The sequence below is a fragment of the Silurus meridionalis genome, chromosome 19 (genome assembly GCF_014805685.1).
Source record: "Silurus meridionalis isolate SWU-2019-XX chromosome 19, ASM1480568v1, whole genome shotgun sequence".
Lineage (NCBI taxonomy): Eukaryota > Metazoa > Chordata > Actinopteri > Siluriformes > Siluridae > Silurus > Silurus meridionalis.
In genome coordinates, this window is record NC_060902.1 from 3,251,866 (window position 1) to 3,271,295 (window position 19,430).

The 19,430-nt window shown below is 33.8% G+C and overlaps 3 protein-coding genes across 3 annotated transcripts; 2 read left to right on the forward strand and 1 right to left on the reverse strand.

The window, feature by feature from the left end:
- Nucleotides 1–326: 326 nt before the first annotated feature.
- Nucleotides 327–3,625, reverse strand: LOC124402275 (ADP-ribosylation factor 4-like). Its single transcript, XM_046875187.1, has 6 exons — nt 3,324–3,625; nt 1,625–1,705; nt 1,102–1,211; nt 930–1,001; nt 719–844; nt 327–631 (listed from the first exon to the last, which is right to left on the reverse strand). Exons 1-6 carry the CDS (start codon nt 3,388–3,390, stop codon nt 545–547), a joined length of 543 nt encoding a protein of 180 aa, XP_046731143.1. The 5' UTR covers nt 3,391–3,625; the 3' UTR covers nt 327–544.
- Nucleotides 3,626–5,115: 1,490 nt separating this feature from the next.
- On the forward strand, nt 5,116–7,308 carry LOC124402277 (ADP-ribosylation factor 4-like). Its single transcript, XM_046875190.1, has 6 exons — nt 5,116–5,375; nt 5,576–5,656; nt 5,751–5,860; nt 6,564–6,635; nt 6,715–6,840; nt 6,957–7,308. The coding sequence occupies exons 1-6, from the start codon at nt 5,309–5,311 to the stop codon at nt 7,041–7,043; spliced, it is 543 nt and encodes a 180-aa protein (XP_046731146.1). The 5' UTR covers nt 5,116–5,308; the 3' UTR covers nt 7,044–7,308.
- A 6,575-nt stretch (nt 7,309–13,883) lies between these two features.
- LOC124402128 (ADP-ribosylation factor 4) lies at nt 13,884–19,429 on the forward strand. Its single transcript, XM_046874851.1, has 6 exons — nt 13,884–14,264; nt 15,422–15,502; nt 15,995–16,104; nt 17,199–17,270; nt 17,672–17,797; nt 18,565–19,429. The coding sequence occupies exons 1-6, from the start codon at nt 14,198–14,200 to the stop codon at nt 18,649–18,651; spliced, it is 543 nt and encodes a 180-aa protein (XP_046730807.1). The 5' UTR covers nt 13,884–14,197; the 3' UTR covers nt 18,652–19,429.
- Nucleotide 19,430: the final 1 nt, after the last annotated feature.

The window sequence follows — 19,430 nt, forward strand, 5'->3', positions numbered from 1 at the left end:
TGTCCTTTAGACTTCAAACATTAGAGTCGTTTTGAGGAAATTTAGACTGGGTAATTTCTTCTCTGAGCAAATTTTGGAGAGAGCGCTGAGAAAGACAAATAGGTTTGCACTAAAACGATCCCATGTAGGGCATGGAGTTTTAAACCGTCATGCACGACACTAGTCAGCGCTTTACATCGTCATAGCATCTCCATGACACTAGACAGGTCTTTGTTAAGCAAATAGTCTTGCTCAAAGTATAGAAAAACACATTCTGGAGTAGAGCCGGCACAAACTTCAAAAACATGTAATATATAATGAAATATATTTATATTTTTAATGTTTTGCAATCATAGAAATACATATTCTAGACAGACTGACATTTCATTCAAGTATTTTCAATGTAAAGACACAATACAGTAGCAATTCTGAAAAAGTAAATACACGGTGATGGATATTCACGAAAATTTTAAATCTTAAAGTGCTCAAGGTTATATAATTCTCTCAAATATACACAGTACATAGATCCACATAAGGATTTAAATAGTGTCATTTCTTTGCAGTTTTATCGTTTGGAGATCTGATTCGCTATCCAATCCAGTCCTTCATATAAACCTGTTCCGTTTATCGCACAGGTCGACTGGACGTACCACTGAGTAGAAAAGAGAAGAAACAGAGTGTATTAGTTTTAATATTACAGTGAAATCTGTTCATGCTCTCATAATCACGGTCTACTCACCGGTCGTCCTTTCAGTGTGTGCATTCTGAGTTTCTCGGTCATCTCGTGCACCGGCATGGCGTCGGGCAAATCCTGTTTGTTAGCAAGAATCAACACAGCAGCGTCCCTCAGAGCATCTTCCTCAAGCTGAGGAGAAAGAAATCAAAGCTTTATGCACTCAATTCATTACTGTACATCGTTGCTACTCCTACAGAAGGAAGGATTTATTTACCATGTTCTGCAGCTCCAAAGCGGCTTCGTGGATGCGCTCACGATCACTGCTGTCCACCACAAAGATGAGGCCCTGCAGCAACACACAATATAACGATGTCATTTCCCAAACAAATACTAAGAACTCTATACATATTACCATCATGAAGATTGGGATTAGATTATGGACCCACCATGGTGTTCTGAAAGTAGTGTCTCCAGAGGCGTCTGATGACGTCCTGTCCTCCTACGTCCCACACGGTGAAGGAAATGTTCTTGTAGTCCACCGTCTCAACATTAAAGCCTATGTAGATCAATGTTGTGAAATGATCATATTTAGCTTTGTGTCATATTTTAGCAGCTCAAAGTGCTTTACAGAGTGAATCATAATCATAGGGAAGTGGTAGATAGGTATTAAGGTATCCAAAGGTCATGGGTTCAGATCCCAGCCACCACTAATGGGCCCCTGAGCAAGGCCCTTAGGACAATACCTGCTCAGTTGTATGAATGAGAGAAATGTAAGTCGCTCTGCATTAGGGCATCTGCCAAATGCCATAAATGTAAATAATCATGTACTAAATAATAGTAATTATGTACAAATTTGAAAAAATAACTGAAAATAAATATTTACTGTGGGTGCAATATATATTTTATTTTAACTGATTGTGGAAAAGAATCAGCATGAAAAATCAGTCTAAATGTTTTTATTCTTCTTACCAAGAGTTGGAATCGTTGTGACAACTTCACCCAGTTTGAGTTTGTAGAGGACAGTAGTTTTTCCGGCTGCATCCAGACCAACTTGAAGGAGAAAAGGTAATTCAGTGCATTTTAATCTAGTAACAGCTTCATACCCAACTATCCAATATATATATATATATATATATATATATATATATATATATATATATATATATATATATATATATATATATACATATATATACTGTAATATAATGCAGCGCGCATTTTTTATTGACCATTTTTATCAAAAATATTAATACATTAAAACGTTAAAACCTTGTATATACATATGCATACAGTATATACGTGTATAAGTGTATACTGTGCATTCAGAAAGTCTTCAGACCACCTTCACTTTTTTCAATTTTATATTGCAGCTTGCAGACTGATACTACAATTGTACAAATTGATTTATTTTTTTTGTCTGTAATTTTTTTTATGAAATAATTCGAACTATCATATACACATACTAACATATGTGTGTGTGTGTGTGTATATATATATATATATATATATATATATATATATATAAGGGCTGTTAAAATGAACACGTTAATGCAAATTCATCTTGACGACACAAATTTTTAATGCAGCGTGCATTTCTGCTTGACCATTTCTATTAAAAATATAAACAAATTAATATAAAAAAGGCTAAATTAAAACCTTCAAAGCAACACACAAAAATGTGAAAATTTTAATCACCAAACATTTGTTTTACTGGTGGGTTAAGTCTCAAATCGAGCGCCAAAATTCGCTACTATTGCACACATCCTGCAATTTAAACCATCCGTGTGGAAACATATCAAAGGTTCTGTTCTGTGTCCTGATGATTTACATAATTAAAAATGCCATAATGTTAAGTATGCGATTAGAAACGCAAGACACGGTATATCGAGACGTATTTATTCCGAACAACAGCAACTCATGCTCATGCTAAGCTCACAACAAACCACACAAAGTTTTCCTATTTATCCCTGCTCAGTGTCTCTAGCGGCAGCATGAGGAATTACAGCAGACACAACACAATTACTTTCAAACATTTAAGAGTATTTTCAATTATTTTATTTATTTTCAATGTTATTTGAAAATGTTAACAGTCTTGTGTGTTTGAGCAAATAAGTGTAAAAAAAAAAAAAAGAGAAGTAATGGGAACTATGAGTATTTCACTATATACTACATGTGCATAAAGCATCAATATATATGATAATTAGAATATTGAAAACTTTATTATTTAAATTATTAATTTAAGAACATTTTAGAACAGATAGAAATGTGCAATTAAGTTGGATTAATCATGACAATCATGTGAGTAATTATTGTTAAATATCTTAATCGATTGACAGTCCTTATATATATATATATATATATATATATATATATATATATATATATATATATATATATATATATATATATTCTCATGTTTACAACGTATAATATTTACATATTTACATATTTATACATATGTTTGAAAAGTGAACAAAAACCTTCCAGTTTCCTGTTATCACTTATGGATGTTAGAAACAGTCATTCCATTATCAGTGTCTCTTTTCTACTCTTTTTTTAATAATAATAAACAGCTTGTGACTAGTAAACTTGGAAACTTCTCAACTCTTTCTGACTAAAGACAATTTTATTTTATCTCTCACCAGTCAGAGAGAAGAAATGTACTCACCCATCAGTATTCTGACTTGCCTCTTCTCAATGAGACGAGATAAGATGGAGGTGAAAAAGTTGCCCATGGTGAAAAGCTGAAAAAAACAGAAATGCTGGTAGAGAATGTTCAGAAGCTCTGGGGGTCTCTGTCGGTGTCTCTCCTTGTCTCTTTTTATCAGTGTCTCTTTCTCTCAGTGTCTCTCTGTGTCTCTCTGTGAGTCTCTCTCAGGGTCTCTTTCTGTCAGTGTATCTCAGTCTCTCGGTTTATATAGGGAGTTGCGCACCTGCTTGCTTTCGCTTTGCTCAGTTGACACGCGCGCGCTTCCAACACACACACACACACACACACACACACACACACACACACACACACACACATACAGCAGGGAAGTTTCGTGGCAGGCAAGTCCAACGCGTTCCAAATGGCGTCACTTCCCAGTTTCGAAAGATGTTTTTGAGTTTGAAATAATAATAATAACAATAATAATAATAATAATAATAATAATAATAATAATAATAATAATAAGCATAAGCATAAGCATAATAATCAAAATAATATATATATATATATATATATATATATATATATATATATATATATGTATTAAAATAATATTATATATATATATATATATATATATATATATATATATATATATATATTTTTTTTTTATTATTATTATTATTATTATTATTATTTTTATTAAGTGAAAGAACACGTATGGGATATTTATATATGCTTACAACTACTGTACAAATCCAAACAGGCTCTCAGGAACACCGTCCCAGGAAAGAGTGACCAAGAGCTACTTCTGCTGGATAGGTTTATTAGAATTAAAAGCCATAGAAATCACTGATTCTCATAAATGCTTCTAGGTGTTCAAGTGGCAAATATATTTCAGAGTTTTCACTGTCCAGAGGAGACTGTGTGACTCAGGACTTCATGGTCAAATTGCACCCAAGAAACCATTACTTTATAAGAACAAAAAGCAGAAGAGATTTGCTTGGACCAAGAAACATGAGAAATGGACATTAGATCAACTGGGAAAAAATCAAAAGAATTTTTTTTACAAATAATAATAATTAAAAATAAAATAAAAATAAATAAATAAATATATATATATATATATATATATATATATATATATATATATATATATATATATATATATATGTGTGTGTGTGTGTGTGCGTGTGTGTGTGTGTGTGTTGTTTTAATATTTTTTTATATTTCATTAGGGATAAACTTATAGGGACTAATATATTATGCTAGAATGAACATTCACAATCTATTTCATTCTGTAAAGCTGCTTTGAGCATTACAACAAGCATTTTAAAAATATCAGATTAAATTCAATTTGGCTATAAAATCACATAAGGACATAACATTTTTACATTAAATCACATTCTATCAACTTTTTGTTTTGTTTTAAGTAACAAACAACTTTGATTTTTATCAATGTAATTGAACTTGATTTAAAAATGAGGAAACTACACATTCATTTGACGTTATTTTTATATAAAAAAATTAAAATAAAATAAAAAAATAAATACATTAATACAAATAAACATATATATATATATATATATATATATATATATATATATATATATATATATATATATATATATATATTTGAAGCCGCAAACAAGTCGTCACTTCACAGTAGGATTATTTGTTTGTTTGTTTGTTTGTTTAAATAAATAAATAAATGGCACTCATAATTAATATCAGCTCTAATACAGGCCCTGATTGGTCCGCAGGAAGTGACGCAATTTGGACCGCGTTGGATTTGACTGGAGAAAAGCGTCCTGCACGCGAGTGCGCGTTGGAAGCGCGCGCGTGTCCCTGTTTCCGTATTCAACTCAAAGCGAAAGCGAGCGCGCTCACGGTATATAAGTCAGGGAGCGTGGCTTTTCTCCTCACACACACACACACACACACCGAGAGCAACATCTGAGGAGGAACAGATTTCTGAGTCTGACAGCTTTTCTCTGTGTACAATGGGTCTGATCTTCTCCTCCATCTTCTCCCGCTTTATCAATAAGAAGCAGATGAGGCTACTGATGGGTGAGTGCATTCACTGCTCAGTTCGAACATTCAGTTAAGCCTGTTGTAGAACTTAATAATAATGAAGTCTCCACTAGGTTTCTCCTATACCATAGCCTAAAGTGTACCATAATCAATACAAATATATCTTTGTTATATGTATTATTTGTTTATGTATTTATTATATCAATTGATTATTATTATTATTTGATATCATTAAGTTGGTCTGGATGCAGCCGGAAAGACGACCGTCCTGTACAAACTCAAACTGGGGGAAATCGTCACAACCATTCCTACTGTTGGTAAGACTGTTATAAACACTGTTATAAAGCTATTTTATGGATCTTTAATGACTTATCATACATATCATTTGTTTGTGTTTACATTTTTTGACAGGCTTTAACGTCGAGACGGTCGAGTACAAGAACATTTCGTTCACTGTGTGGGACGTAGGAGGTCAGACTGTCATTAGACCGCTCTGGAGACACTACTATCAGAACACTATGGTGAGAAGATTCAACACAATCTTTTTTATTTTCACTGCATTATACTTTACAGGACAAGGACATAAATTTAGGCATTGAACGTAAGAGATTTAGAGTTTAATTAGATGAAAATATTTGAGTTAAATTAAAAGATTTGAGGTAATTAAAAGATTTGAGTTAAATGAAAATATTTGAGTTAAATGAAAATATTTGAGGTAATTAAAAGATTTGAGTTAAATGAAAATATTTGAGTTCAATTAAAAGATTTGAGTTAAAGTAAAAGATTTGAGTTAAATTAAAATATTTGAGTTAAAGTAAAAGATTTGAGTTAAATGACAAGATTTGAGTTAAATGAAAAGATTTGAGTTAAAGTAAAAGATTTAAGTTAAATGAAAAGATTTGAGTTAAATTAAAATATTTGAGGTAATTAAAAGATTTGAGTTAAATGAAAATATTTGAGTTAAATGAAAATATTTGAGTTAAAGTAAAAGATTTGAGTTAAATGAAAAGATCTGAGTTCAATTAAAAGATTTGAGTTAAAGTAAAAGATTTGAGTTAAATGAAAAGATTTGAGTTAAATTAAAAGATTTGATTTCAATTAAAAGATTTGAATAAGGGTAGAATTAAATGGTTGCCTCTATTTTAAATCAATGTTAGGTTATTTTCCCTAAATATTAAAACGATATAATTAAGGAACTCAGTAATTTATTGTGTGTTGCTGCAGGGCATCATTTTTGTGGTGGACAGCAGCGACCGTGAGCGCATCCAGGAGGCTTCTATGGAGCTGCAGATGATGGTAAAGGAATCCTTCATTCTGTTGATGTGGACATTTGCTGTCATTATGTGCATGAAAGATTATCTTTTTTTCTCATTAGCTTGAGGACGATGAACTGAGGGACGCCACTGTGTTGGTTCTTGCAAACAAACAGGATTTGCCGAACGCAATGCCGGTCCACGAGATGACAGAGAAATTAAGGTTACATTCACTAAAGGGACGGCCTGTGAGTAGATCATAATTATGATAATAATATTTTATGATATCTTCTGGTACTATTAGTGTAAAGTAACTGCTAGTAAGGAAAAGTATGTTCATTTCTTTCTTCCTCTTTCTTCTCAGTGGTACGTCCAGTCCACTTGTGCGATAAATGGATCCGGATTATATGAAGGACTCGACTGGCTTTCAAACCAACTCTCCAAATTATAAAATTATAAGAAAAAATAAATGTACTCTCCAAATAAAAAAAATATAAAATTCATTGCACTAAATAAATGTATATGGAAGTATACTGTACTGATGTGCCAATAAATAATATGTAATTTATTTAATATATAATACTATAATTTTTATTGTAGCTATTTTATTGTAGAGCCTTTCTTTATCTTGTATCTCGCAATATTTTATATTTATTTAATATATGTTATATTCTTAGTTCCTGGGATTTTGCTTTACAAATGGCTGAAAATTTACAAAAATTATATGGAAATAAATATTTTTTAAAATATCATTGTGGTCAGAGTGTTTTTTTTTTCCTGGGGTTCATTCGATTTTAATGATCAATACTAGCATTTTATAATAGTTTTTAATTTTTTTAAATTTTTTTTATGTTTTTTACTTACAGACATGGATTTTAAACAATCACAGTCATTAAATACACCAAGAAATCTTCCCTTCATTATGTATAAATGTAGAAAGTTGTAGAGCTGTCTTTATAAAACCTTGAGCTGTGAGCTAGATATTATTTCTTCATGCTTGAACACACAAAGCTTCAAAGGCCTGACTAGAGTTGTGAATAATTGTGGAATAAATTTTATGTCCAATTTCCATTTTTTTCTCCTCTTCAGTTGGAACCCACTCATTGCAGCTGACTCATTGTAGCTCCACATAATTCATGTAAAAATTCATGAGGTCACTGTGGAGGGTTAAACTCAAGAACCCTAAAGATGGATTGCAATTGGAATTTAAATAATATAAACAGTTTGCTATAATGGATTGGGACTACGGTTGTCATGAATTTATTTTTTTTTTACATCCAAGCTGATAACCTCACCCATGTTGGAACTCATCATTATTATATGGATGTTTGGTGGGATCCATATGGGAGTCTGGATCCTGAAATATGGTCTACAATGTGGTATCGCACATTTTAATGCAATCCCCAAAACCACTTCAGCCTTTGAATTTTGTTAACCTGGACCTGTGTTCTGTGGATCAAAAACTCTGGAATAATGAGCTATTCACCTTAAAAACAAAGCCACATGCAAACTAACCAGCTGAACCGAATCTGTCATAACTCAGTGCCACTGTTTTGTATAACTTCGTTGCATTCTCCCTGCACCAACGTGTTCAATGAGGTTGAGTTCAAAGATCCATGTCAACTCAAGTTCTTCCACACACTTCGATCCCATGAACAACCATATCTTCATGGAGCTGGCTTTGTACACAGGAGCATTGTCATTGCTGGAACAGGTTTGAGTCTCCTAGATCAAGTGAAGGGAAAATGTAATGCTAGCAGGTGCAAATACAATTGTGTGCCTCCAACCTTCTGAAACATACACCCACACACACACACACACACACACACACACACACACACACACACACACACACACACACACACACACACACACACACAGACACACACAGACACACAGCAGATGCTGTTTAAACCGCATTGGATTTGACTGGAGAAAAGCTTCCTGCGCGTGTCCCTGTTTCCGGGTTCATCTCACAGCAAAAGCTGGACAAGGCGGCTCTTCTCCACACACTCTCTCACACACACACACACACACACACACACACACACACACACACACACACACACACAGAGAGAGAGAGCAACATCTGAGAAAGAACAGATTTCTGGATCTGACAGCCTTCCTTGATTTCCATCTAATTGTGTATAATGGGTCTGATCTTCTCCTCCTTCTTCTCACGCTTCATAAATAAAAAGGAGATGAGGCTACTGATGGGTGCATGCATTAATTAGCAATTTTATATTTAAGGCTCTTAAAGAAATGTAAATGTGTACAGCTTTTGTGCAAAATCCCTTGTGCAAGAGATAATGAAGTTCATGAAATCCATAAAAAATTGTTTATTTTTATTATTTGTTTATTAATTTATTATATTCATTTTTTTTTATTATTAATATTATTTAATATCATTAAGATTGAATCTGATGTTTAATACCTGGCTCCTATTGCCTTTATTTTATTTCTATTTTGTTTATTTCCCGGAATATTCGGATGATATATACCAATCAGGCATAACATTATGACCCCTGAAAGATAAAGTGGATGGCCTGGTGCGTGTATATCGCTTAACTGGGGAGACACTATGGGAAAAAGACGAGTGCGCAGAGGCAGCGTGAAGCTTTGGGCAATGTTCTGCCTAGAAACATTGGGTCCAGCCGCCCATGTGGATTATAGTGATTTATACTTTAATACGGATCAACTACCTAAGCATTGTTGCAGACCATGTAGACTCTTTCATGGAAATGGTATTCCCTAATGGCTGTTGCATCTTTCAGCATTATAATACACCCTGCCACAAAGATGCCAAAAATGGCTCAGGAATGGTATGAGGAGCAAAACAATCAGTTTTAGGTGTTCACTTGGCCTCCAAATTCAGATCCCAATCAAATTAAGCATTTATTGGATGGGCTGGACAAAAAAGTCTGATTCATGAAGGCTCCACCTTGCAATTGACAGGACTTCAAGGATATGCTGCTAACATCTTGGTGCCAAATGGTGGTACGGCAAGTCAACTTGTGTGATAAATGGATCCGGATTATATGAAGAACTCGACTGGCTTTTAAACCAACTCTCCAAATTATAAAATTTGATTTATTCCATATGTAATTATATGGAAATATATTGTTCTGTATTTGAATGTGCCAATATATAATATACGTTATCTTGTATCTCACAATATTTTGTTATTTTGTTAGTACTTGGAACTTTGCTTTACGAATGGCTGTTTACTCAAATTATATGGAAATAAAAAATAAATAAATAAAAAAAAGATTTGGGCCTCCTAGTTCAAGTGAAGGAAAGATTAAATGATATTGCATTCAAAGACATCTTATACAATTGTGTCCCTCCAACTTTGTGGTAACAAAGTTGGGAAAGCACCACATACAGCTGGCAAAGTCAGGTGTCTATACTGGGAATAATCTATGAGCATGTGATAGAAAACAAAAAACAATCTTTATTAGAATTAAAGTGTCTGAAAAACATATTGAAGATTGTATGAGTCTATTTTGACCTACACATACTGTATCTTCATTAAGCTGGCTTAGTGCAGAGAATCACTGTCATGCTGGAACAGGTTTGGATCTCCTAGTTTAAGTGAAGGGAAAATTGAATGCTACAGTATCCTATAGGACATCCTCTACAGATGTGTGCCTTCAACAGTGAGGTAACATTTTGGAGAATAACTACATATGGCTGGAAAAAGTCAGGTGTCTCAAAATATTGTCCATATAGTGTATCATATAACTTAAAAAATATAACCTTTAAAGTGTTTTAAGTGCCTAAAAACATATTGAAGATTGTATGAGTCTATTTTGACCTACACATACTGTATCTTCATTGAGCTGGCTTAGTGCAGAGAATCACTGTCATGCTGGAACAGGTTTGGATCTCCTAGTTTAAGTGAAGGAAAATTGAATGCTACAGTATCCTATAGGACATCCTCTACAGATGTGTGCCTTCAACAGTGAGGTAACATTTTGGAGAATAACTACATATGGCTGGAAAAAGTCAGGTGTCTATACTGGGAATAATCTATGAGCATGTGATAGAAAACAAAAAACAATCTTTATTAGAATTAAAGTGTCTGAAAAACATATTGAAGATTGTATGAGTCTATTTTGACCTACACATACTGTATCTTCATTGAGCTGGCTTAGTGCAGAGAATCACTGTCATGCTGGAACAGGTTTGGATCTCCTAGTTTAAGTGAAGGGAAAATTGAATGCTACAGTATCCTATAGGACATCCTCTACAGATGTGTGCCTTCAACAGTGAGGTAACATTTTGGAGAATAACTACATATGGCTGGAAAAAGTCAGGTGTCTCAAAATATTGTCCATATAGTGTATCATATAACTTAAAAAATATAACCTTTAAAGTGTTTTAAGTGCCTAAAAAACATATTGAAGCTTGTATCTGTCTGTTCTAACCTCCATGATGTAGTGTAGTGTAATGTAGTGTAATGAAGTGTAATGAAGTGTAGTGTAATGTAGTGTAGTGTAATGTAGTGTAATGTAATGTAATGTAGTGTAATGTAATGTAGTGTGTAGTGTAATGTAGTGTAATGTAATGTAGTGTAATGTAATGTAGTGTAGTGTAGTGTAATGTAGTGTAATGTAGATGTGTAATGTAGTGTAATGTAGTGTAATGTAGTGTAGTGTAATGTAGTGTAATGTAGAGTAATGTAATGTAGTGTAGTGTAATGTAGTAATGTAGTGTAATGTAATGTAGTGTAATGTAGTGTAATGTAATGTAGTGTAATGTAATGTAGTGTAATGTAGTGTAATGTAATGTAATGTAATGTGTAATGTAATGTAGTGTAATGTAGTGTAATGTAATGTAGTGTAATGTAATGTAGTGTAATGTAGTGTAATGTAATGTAGTAGTGTAATGTAGTAGTGTAGTGTAATGTAGTGTAATGTAGTAATGTAGTGTAGTGTAATATAATGTGTAGTGTAATGTAGTGTAGTAATGTAATGTAGTGTAGTGTAGTGTAATATAATGTAATGTAGTGTAGTGTAGTGTAGTGTAATGTAATGTAATGTAGTGTAATGTAGTGTAGTGTAATGTAATGTAATGTAAGTGTAGTGTAATGTAGTGTAGTGTAGTGTAATGTAGTGTAATGTAAGTGTAATGTAATGTAGTGTAGTGTAGTAGTGTAATGTAGTGTAATGTAGAGTGTAATGTAGTGTAATGTAGTGTAGTGCAATGTAGTGTAGTGTAATATAATGTAGTGTAATGTAATGTAATTAAATGTAATGTAGTGTATAATGTAGTATAATGTAATGTAGTGTAGTGTAATGTAGTGTAATGTAGATTAATGTAATGTAATGTAGTGTAATGTAGTGTAGTGTAATGTAGTGTAATGTAGTGTAATGTAGAGTAATGTAATGTAATGTAATGTAGAGTAATGTAATGTAGTGTAATGTAGTGTAATGTAATGTAGTGTAATGTAGTGTAATGTAATGTAGTGTAATGTAGTGTAGTAGTGTAATGTAGTGTAATGTATGTAATGTAATAGTAATGTAATGTAGTGTAATGTAGTAATGTAATGTAGTGTATGTAATGTAGTGTGTAGTGTAATGTAGAGTAATGTAATGTAGTGTAGTGTAATGTAGTGTAATGTAGTGTAATAATGTAGTGTAGTGTAATGTAGTGTAATAGTGTAATGTATAGTGTAATGTACTGTAATGTAGTAATGTAGTGTAATGTAGTGTAATGTATAATGTAATGTAATGTAATGTAATGTAGTGTAATGTAGTGTAATGTAGAATGTAATGTAATGTAGTGTAATGTAGTGTAATGTAGTGTAATGTAATAGTGTAATGTAATGTAGTAATGTAGTGTAATAGTGTAATGTAGAGTAATGTAGTGTAGTGTAATGTAGAGTAATGTAATGTAGTGTAATGTAGTGTAATGTAATGTAGTGTAATGTAGTGTAGTGTAATGTAGTGTAATGTAGAGTAATGTAATGTAGTGTAATGTAGTGTAATGTAGTGTAATGTAGTGTAAGTGTAATGTAGTGTAATGTAGAGTAATGTAATGTAGTGTAGTGTAATGTAGTGTAATGTAGTGTAGTGTAATGTAGTGTAATGTAGTAGTGTAATGTAATGTACTGTAATGTAGTGTAATAGTGTAGTGTAATGTAGTAATGTAATGTAGAGTAATGTAATGTAATGTAATGTAATGTAGTGTAGTGTAATGTAATGTATAATGTAATGTATGTAGTGTAATGTGTAGTGTAATGTACTGTAATGTAGATGTAATGTAATGTAATGTACTGTAATGTAGTAGTGTAATGTAGTGTAGTGTAATAGTGTAGTGTAATGTAATGTAATGTAGTATAATATAATGTAGTGTAGTGTAATGTAGTGTAGTGTAATGTAATGTAGATTATTGTAATGTAGTGTAATGTAATGTAATGTGTAATGTAGTGTAATGTAGTGTAATGTAGTGTAATGTACTTTAATGTAGAGTAATGTACTGTAATGTAGTGTAATGTAGTGTAATGTAGAGTAATGTAGATTAATGTAATGTACTGTAATGTACTGTAATGTAGTGTAGTGTAATGTAGTGTAATGTAGAGTAATGTAGATTAATGTAATGTACTGTAATGTAGAGTAATGTAGAGTATTGTAATGTACTGTAATGTAGATTAATGTAATGTACTTTAATGTAGAGTAATGTACTGTAATGTAGTGTAGTGTAATGTAGTGTAATGTAGATTAATGTAATGTACTGTAATGTAGAGTAATGTAGAGTAATGTAATGTACTGTAATGTAGATTAATGTAATGTAGTGTAATGTAGTGTAGTGTAATGTACTGTAATGTACTGTAATGTAGAGTAATGTACTGTAATGTAATGTAGAGTAATGTAGAGTAATGTAATGTAGTGTAATGTACTGTAATGTAGAGTAATGTAGATTAATGTAATGTACTGTAATGTAGTGTAATGTAGTGTAGTGTAATGTAGTGTAATGTAGATTAATGTAATGTAGTGTAATGTAGTGTAATGTATAATGTAATGTACTGTAATATAGAGTAATGTAATGTAATAATGTAGTGTAATGTACTGTAATATAGAGTAATGTAGAGTAATGTAATGTAGTGTAATGTACTGTAATGTAGATTAATGTAATGTACTGTAATGTAGAGTAATGTAATGTACTGTAATGTAGATTATTTTATGTAGAGTAATGTAGAGTAATGTAGAGTAATGTACTGTATATAGGAAATGCAGGATTGTTCTCTGGGACTCCTCTGTGCACGTACCCGCTCCGGTCTGTGTGATGTGGCAGGTGTGACGTCACACACAGGGGCCGCAGTGGAGCAGTGACGTGTTAAAGACGGTGCAGCAGCGTTTGGACAATACAGATCAAATTAATATACCGATTTGTTTTTTTTTTACTCATTTCTCGCAGCCCGACAATCTGTGCAGGACACCGTGTGTGTGTGTGTGTTCTTGTGTACGTGTATGTATACGTGTGCGCGTGTGCGCGCTCTCGCCGGACTCTCGCTAGCCTGTTAGCCGTTTACTGGAACCGTACGAAAAGGCAAAACTTGGGCTTTCTCTCCCTTTACTTTGCGAAATTAGAAGCCAAAAAATGGGGTTGACCATTTCCAGCGTTTTCTCGAGGCTTTTCGGCAAGAAACAAATGCGAATTCTCATGGGTGAGTCTCAAAACCAAGTTGGACTCGTGGTGTTGTGTTGGCAGGAGTTAGCCGTTTTAGCTAGCTAGCTAGTGGAGCAAGTTTCTTTCCTCTTGTCTTTTAGCTAGCTGTATACATTTAACTTTTAGCACAAAAACTCTCACTTTTTTATTATCAGTAAGGTTTCTTTGTGAATGATATGTTGCTGTTATTCTGAAAAACTTAAAAAAAATGGTTAAAATCAGACCCTTCTATTGTACCTTAACACAATAGTATACACTATACTTTTGCATTGTATCCTAATACCTCATTTATTACTCTGTTTATCCATATATTAGTTTTTTCTTCCCTTTTTCTTTTCATTACCCCTTTAAACTTCCTTGTTTATCCAATTTACTTTATTTCTAAAGAGAAAAAACCTTTAAAAAACCTCATTCACAACCTACCTACCTCACCCTTATTCACTGTATAATCAAAAACTACATAGTTTTACATTTACAGGTTTAATATCATCATCCGAGGACGAATATTTAACACTAACGCACGTCCCGGGCCACTGGGTATCTCTTCCATCACAGCAAACTATCCATAATTACATATTCCTAATGTATAATGCTTTTTATCCAGGTATAATTCTGCAAAACAGCTTTTCTTCATATACCAGCAGACTTCCATACCAGCGTCGACGGATGTTTTTTCCAGTCGTCAGGCTCTTTTTGTTTGCTTTACACTGTTAATACTTAAATACACAGCTTGTATTGCAGATGAAGCACAAATGACTCTGTGTTGAAGCCTGGGACTGGAGACTCCTTCCCAAAGAGTTCAATAAATCCAGTTAACCTTAAAAGGACAGTTTGTCGAAAGCACTGAAAATATTGAATCGACATCTGTTTCAAGCCAAAGTTTTAATACACTTTCTGCTGAAAGTCTCCAATTCATTAACCAAATGCTTAGCAGCTGTAATATCTGAGAGTGTAGGGATTGAATCGCCTGATTTATTAGCGATGTAGAGAAAACGAACGGCGATTATACGCCTTTGTTTGTTAAATAAAGCCACATCCGTGTATGAGGTAGTGTGTAAGGTGTTGGTCAGTACCAAGAGCTTTAATATGAATGTAAGCTTTTAAATGTGATGATGTGGTATCTGATGTAAATATCCCCCCTTTTTTTTCTTCCAGTTGGTCTCGATGCGGCTGGTAAAACGACGATCCTTTACAAACTCAAACTCGGAGAAATCGTCACGACGATTCCAACTATAGGTTTGTTTCAACAAGTCGCATCCGAATATTTTGTAGCGTTTTAATGTGCGTACTTCAGCAATGGATGCATATACTAATATATAAATATGAACATATACATTTGGTAATTGATTGAGGCCCAAATGTCAGCTACAAGCACACTAATGTTTTTATTTTGTTCATGTTAAAAATAAACAAATGGGTGACAAATTAAAGGGAGGAAACCTGTGTCTCGTTTGTGCTTTGGGTTTAATTTAGCCATAGTTTGGTGCTTGGTGTAGCATGCTCAGGTTGCTCAGGTGTGATCTTCCATGACGGCTTCTCCCCATCCACTGTGTACAACATTTTTTAGAAAGAAGTTCTAGAGAATCACTGCTAAGCAGCTGTAGCTGTGCACCTTTTGGTGGATTTAAACCTCACCAAGACCTTGTTTTTATTATTATTTGTTACCAGTCTTTGTTGTGGTCTTTTTTTTTTTTTTAACATTTCTAAATGTGTATCTCTCTTCTACAGGATTTAATGTTGAAACCGTGGAGTATAAGAACATTTGTTTCACTGTTTGGGATGTGGGTGGCCAGGATAAGATCAGACCTCTGTGGAGGCACTACTTCCAGAATACACAGGTAAACAAATCAGGCTAATGCACCGACATTGTTCACACTGCGGCTTTGTCTGTCTAAAGTATGGTCTGATCTGATCGTTCGTTCATAAAGATCTGTTCATTGGTCGCTCGGCTTGTTAAGTTTTTAGGAGGGAAAAAAAGGGGTCAGGAAGCGAAGGGTTTTTCTGGTTGTTCCAACCAGACATGACAGAAATTCAGGCGTCTCTATTGTACACTGTTTATTTTGGACTTAAGGCAATGATTCACGGATCTATGATTTTCTGGCATGCGGAAGTGCATAAGAGAATCGATCGAATACAAATCCTAATGCAACATTCAGTCTTTGATACTAAGATATGGATATGTCCACAATAATTCAATTTTTTAAATACTTTATTGATCCTATAAAGTTGCTCATTATTTCTACAACTTTTAGGATAGCTTGTCTGCAGTTTATTTTATTTTTTACTTTACATTGCACAAAAAGGTAAAACATGACTAAATGGTATGTTCAGCTCAGAACTTAAAACTCTTAATTATTAGCCAGGGATATTTGATAAATAGAGATAATGTGTGGAAAAACAGGAATTTTCAGATTATTTCAGAAATCTCAAAAACACTGGTTACTAAATAAATGATTTGATAATAATAGAAATAATAAGCCGAAAGCACTCTATTGAACTAGAGTATTTAATTTCTCCTTTAGTATATATTGGTCCATATATCTAGCAAACACAGCATTCCTGTAGCACAGCACTTGTCATTTTATCAGCATACAACTACAATATATATACACTATTTGATTGAATTCCTTCAGCCAGTATCGCTTTTTCAATGCCAGTTTAACTGGAACTGGACTATGGCCATGTCTCTGAGATGGCCTTAGATCGATTAGTTTGGTCTGCACTAGAGCATGAATGCTCAAAGTGAACTGAGCAGAAAAATGCATCTGGGTTCAATTTAAACAGGCTAAACACTGCATTTGGGAAAACATCTCTCACAAACTGTAAGATGTAATGGTTACACCACATGATCCTATTATCTTAAACCAGCACTTGTGTTGTTACTGATTGAAGCAAGTTCCTTTCATGACATCTTTGTATGCCTTTCTTTCAGGGACTCATCTTTGTGGTAGACAGCAACGATCGTGAGCGAGCACAGGAAGCTGCTGAAGAACTGCAGAAGATGGTTAGTAAGACACGCCCAAACATTACAATATTCAAATCTCTTTTGTTCAGGAACGCAGCACTCTTCATACCAGTGTTAGAGTGTAAACCTTCTGGAAGGATCAGTTGCTAAAATAAATAGCAAAATATTGTGCTTTTTATATATATATATATATATATATATAATCACAAATACTTTTTTCCCCCCCTGTAGCTATATATGACACATATACATACAAAAACTCATTTGACTTCGAAAATGTTCTGCATAACAATGTTATTTGTTTTTGATTAAAAACATTAGATATACTGGGATGTTATACGAATTCCTTCAGATGTTCGTATGGGTTTGTTAAGGGTTTTGTTTTTGTCCTCCAACATTTTCTGACTTCTAATTCATATTTTAAATTGCGTCTGAAAAAGCTCCAAGAAGATGAGCTCAGAGATGCAGTATTGCTGGTGTTTGCAAACAAACAGGACTTGCCCAATGCCATGGCTATCAGTGAGCTGACGGACAAACTCGGCCTGCAAACTCTCCGAAGCAGAACTGTAAGTATAGACAGGCAATCTTCTTAGCTATCCGCCCTCTTCCTCATACATGACCTCATGTGCTCACAGTTGGTTTGCATTATTGGAACTAAAGCCTGTAATCTCGCAACTCAACTGTTTTTATTTTATACCTCGGTTTTAAGGATGTGGATCAGGCGTATTGATGTACTTTTTGTCAATGTTTACCTACACACAATCCAAAGTAATGGCACCAAAAATACGTTTTGATTAGTTGATTAGTGATTAGGTGTCGAGTATACACTGACCAGGCATAACATTATGAGCGGTGAAATGAATAACACCGAATATCTCTTCTTACTGGCACCTGTTAGTGATGTGATAATTTGTTATGAGCAGGAAAAATTAGCAAAAGTACGAAATTGTGATGTCTAGACGTCTGGGTCAGAGCATCTCCAAAACTGCAGCTCTTGTGGGATGTTCCCAGTCTGCAGTGGTCGATCAAAAGTGTTCCAAGCAAGGAACCAGTGGTGAACCAGCAAAAGGGTCCTGGGTGGATGAGGCTCATTGATGCATGTGGTCCGATCCAACAGATGAGCTCCTGTAGCTCAAATTACTAAAGAAGTTAATGTTGTTAATGCTCGATTGGTCACGACTGTTTTGGCAGCAAAATGGGGGACATTCAGTATTAGGCAGGTGGTCATAATGTTATGCCTGATCGGTCATACGATTGAAAGTGTTAATGTTTAAGGATCATCATGTCCTGACCATGATGATTGATTTTGTGTTGTTTTTTTCTGCTCCATCAGTGGTACGTTCAGGCAACCTGTGCCACTCAAGGAACAGGTTTGTATGAAGGACTGGACTGGCTTTCTGAGCAGCTGAGCAAACGTTAAGCTGCATTCATCAGCTCATGTGAAGGGGTGTTTTAACAAAGGACATGATCACACAACTTACAGACAATGGATATACTCACTTATCTATATATTAGCTCATGGCTATTAAATTTGAAACTGAGGCACATTTAATTATAATTTTTTTTTGCTGAATTGGGTTGACTGACTTCTTTTATTTTCAGCATTTCAATAAGGCGTGTGTACTCTGTTTTAGTTCGGTTAGACGTGTTTAAGGTGAATTTTAATACGGATTAAGTGATGGGAATTAGAAGCTGTCCTTCAACTTGTATTTTGTCAAACATGGGAACATATTTATATTTATACAATCATGTCTGCTCTCATTCCATTTTTATGTATCTAAATTTGCATGCTATAAATTACAATTTTAGACCAAATATGTAACACCACTATGTGTAGCTCTGTAACAGTGGTTAGGGTGGGGTGTTGAAGATTTGTTTTTGTATGAAATTTTTATTTGATCACCTGATTTATTTGGCCTTAATGCAGCATACTAATTACGACGCCTAACCGGACCACCTCGCTCTATAACCAGCCTTTAACTGCATTTACAACTGCCTTAAAATACGCTTGTTTCCTGCTTTGTGACTCTTTCATTTTCATATAATGTTCAACTAAGTTGGAGAAGACCAAATGAGATATCACCAGATTTATTTGTATATATACACACACATGTTGAAAGAATCAGTCCTTTTTTTCCCCCCATGGCTCATTTATTAATTCCTATTAAAGCTTGAAATAAAAATTGACAAGCTTCGAAG

Bases quoted from the DNA above. Each gene is read 5' to 3' on its own strand.
- LOC124402128 (XM_046874851.1), top strand. From the start codon at position 14,198: ATGGGGTTGACCATTTCCAGCGTTTTCTCGAGGCTTTTCGGCAAGAAA. The intron at 15,503-15,994 runs GTTTGTTTCAAC...TCTCTTCTACAG, and splicing joins CACGACGATTCCAACTATAG to GATTTAATGTTGAAACCGTG. The intron at 16,105-17,198 runs GTAAACAAATCA...CCTTTCTTTCAG, and splicing joins ACTACTTCCAGAATACACAG to GGACTCATCTTTGTGGTAGA.
- LOC124402275 (XM_046875187.1), bottom strand. From the start codon at position 3,390: ATGGGCAACTTTTTCACCTCCATCTTATCTCGTCTCATTGAGAAGAGG. The intron at 1,706-3,323 runs GTGAGTACATTT...TTCTCCTTCAAG, and splicing joins GCAAGTCAGAATACTGATGG to TTGGTCTGGATGCAGCCGGA. The intron at 632-718 runs GTGAGTAGACCG...TTTTCTACTCAG, and splicing joins ACACACTGAAAGGACGACCG to TGGTACGTCCAGTCGACCTG.
- LOC124402277 (XM_046875190.1), top strand. From the start codon at position 5,309: ATGGGTCTGATCTTCTCCTCCATCTTCTCCCGCTTTATCAATAAGAAG. The intron at 6,636-6,714 runs GTAAAGGAATCC...TTTTCTCATTAG, and splicing joins CTATGGAGCTGCAGATGATG to CTTGAGGACGATGAACTGAG. The intron at 6,841-6,956 runs GTGAGTAGATCA...CTTTCTTCTCAG, and splicing joins ATTCACTAAAGGGACGGCCT to TGGTACGTCCAGTCCACTTG.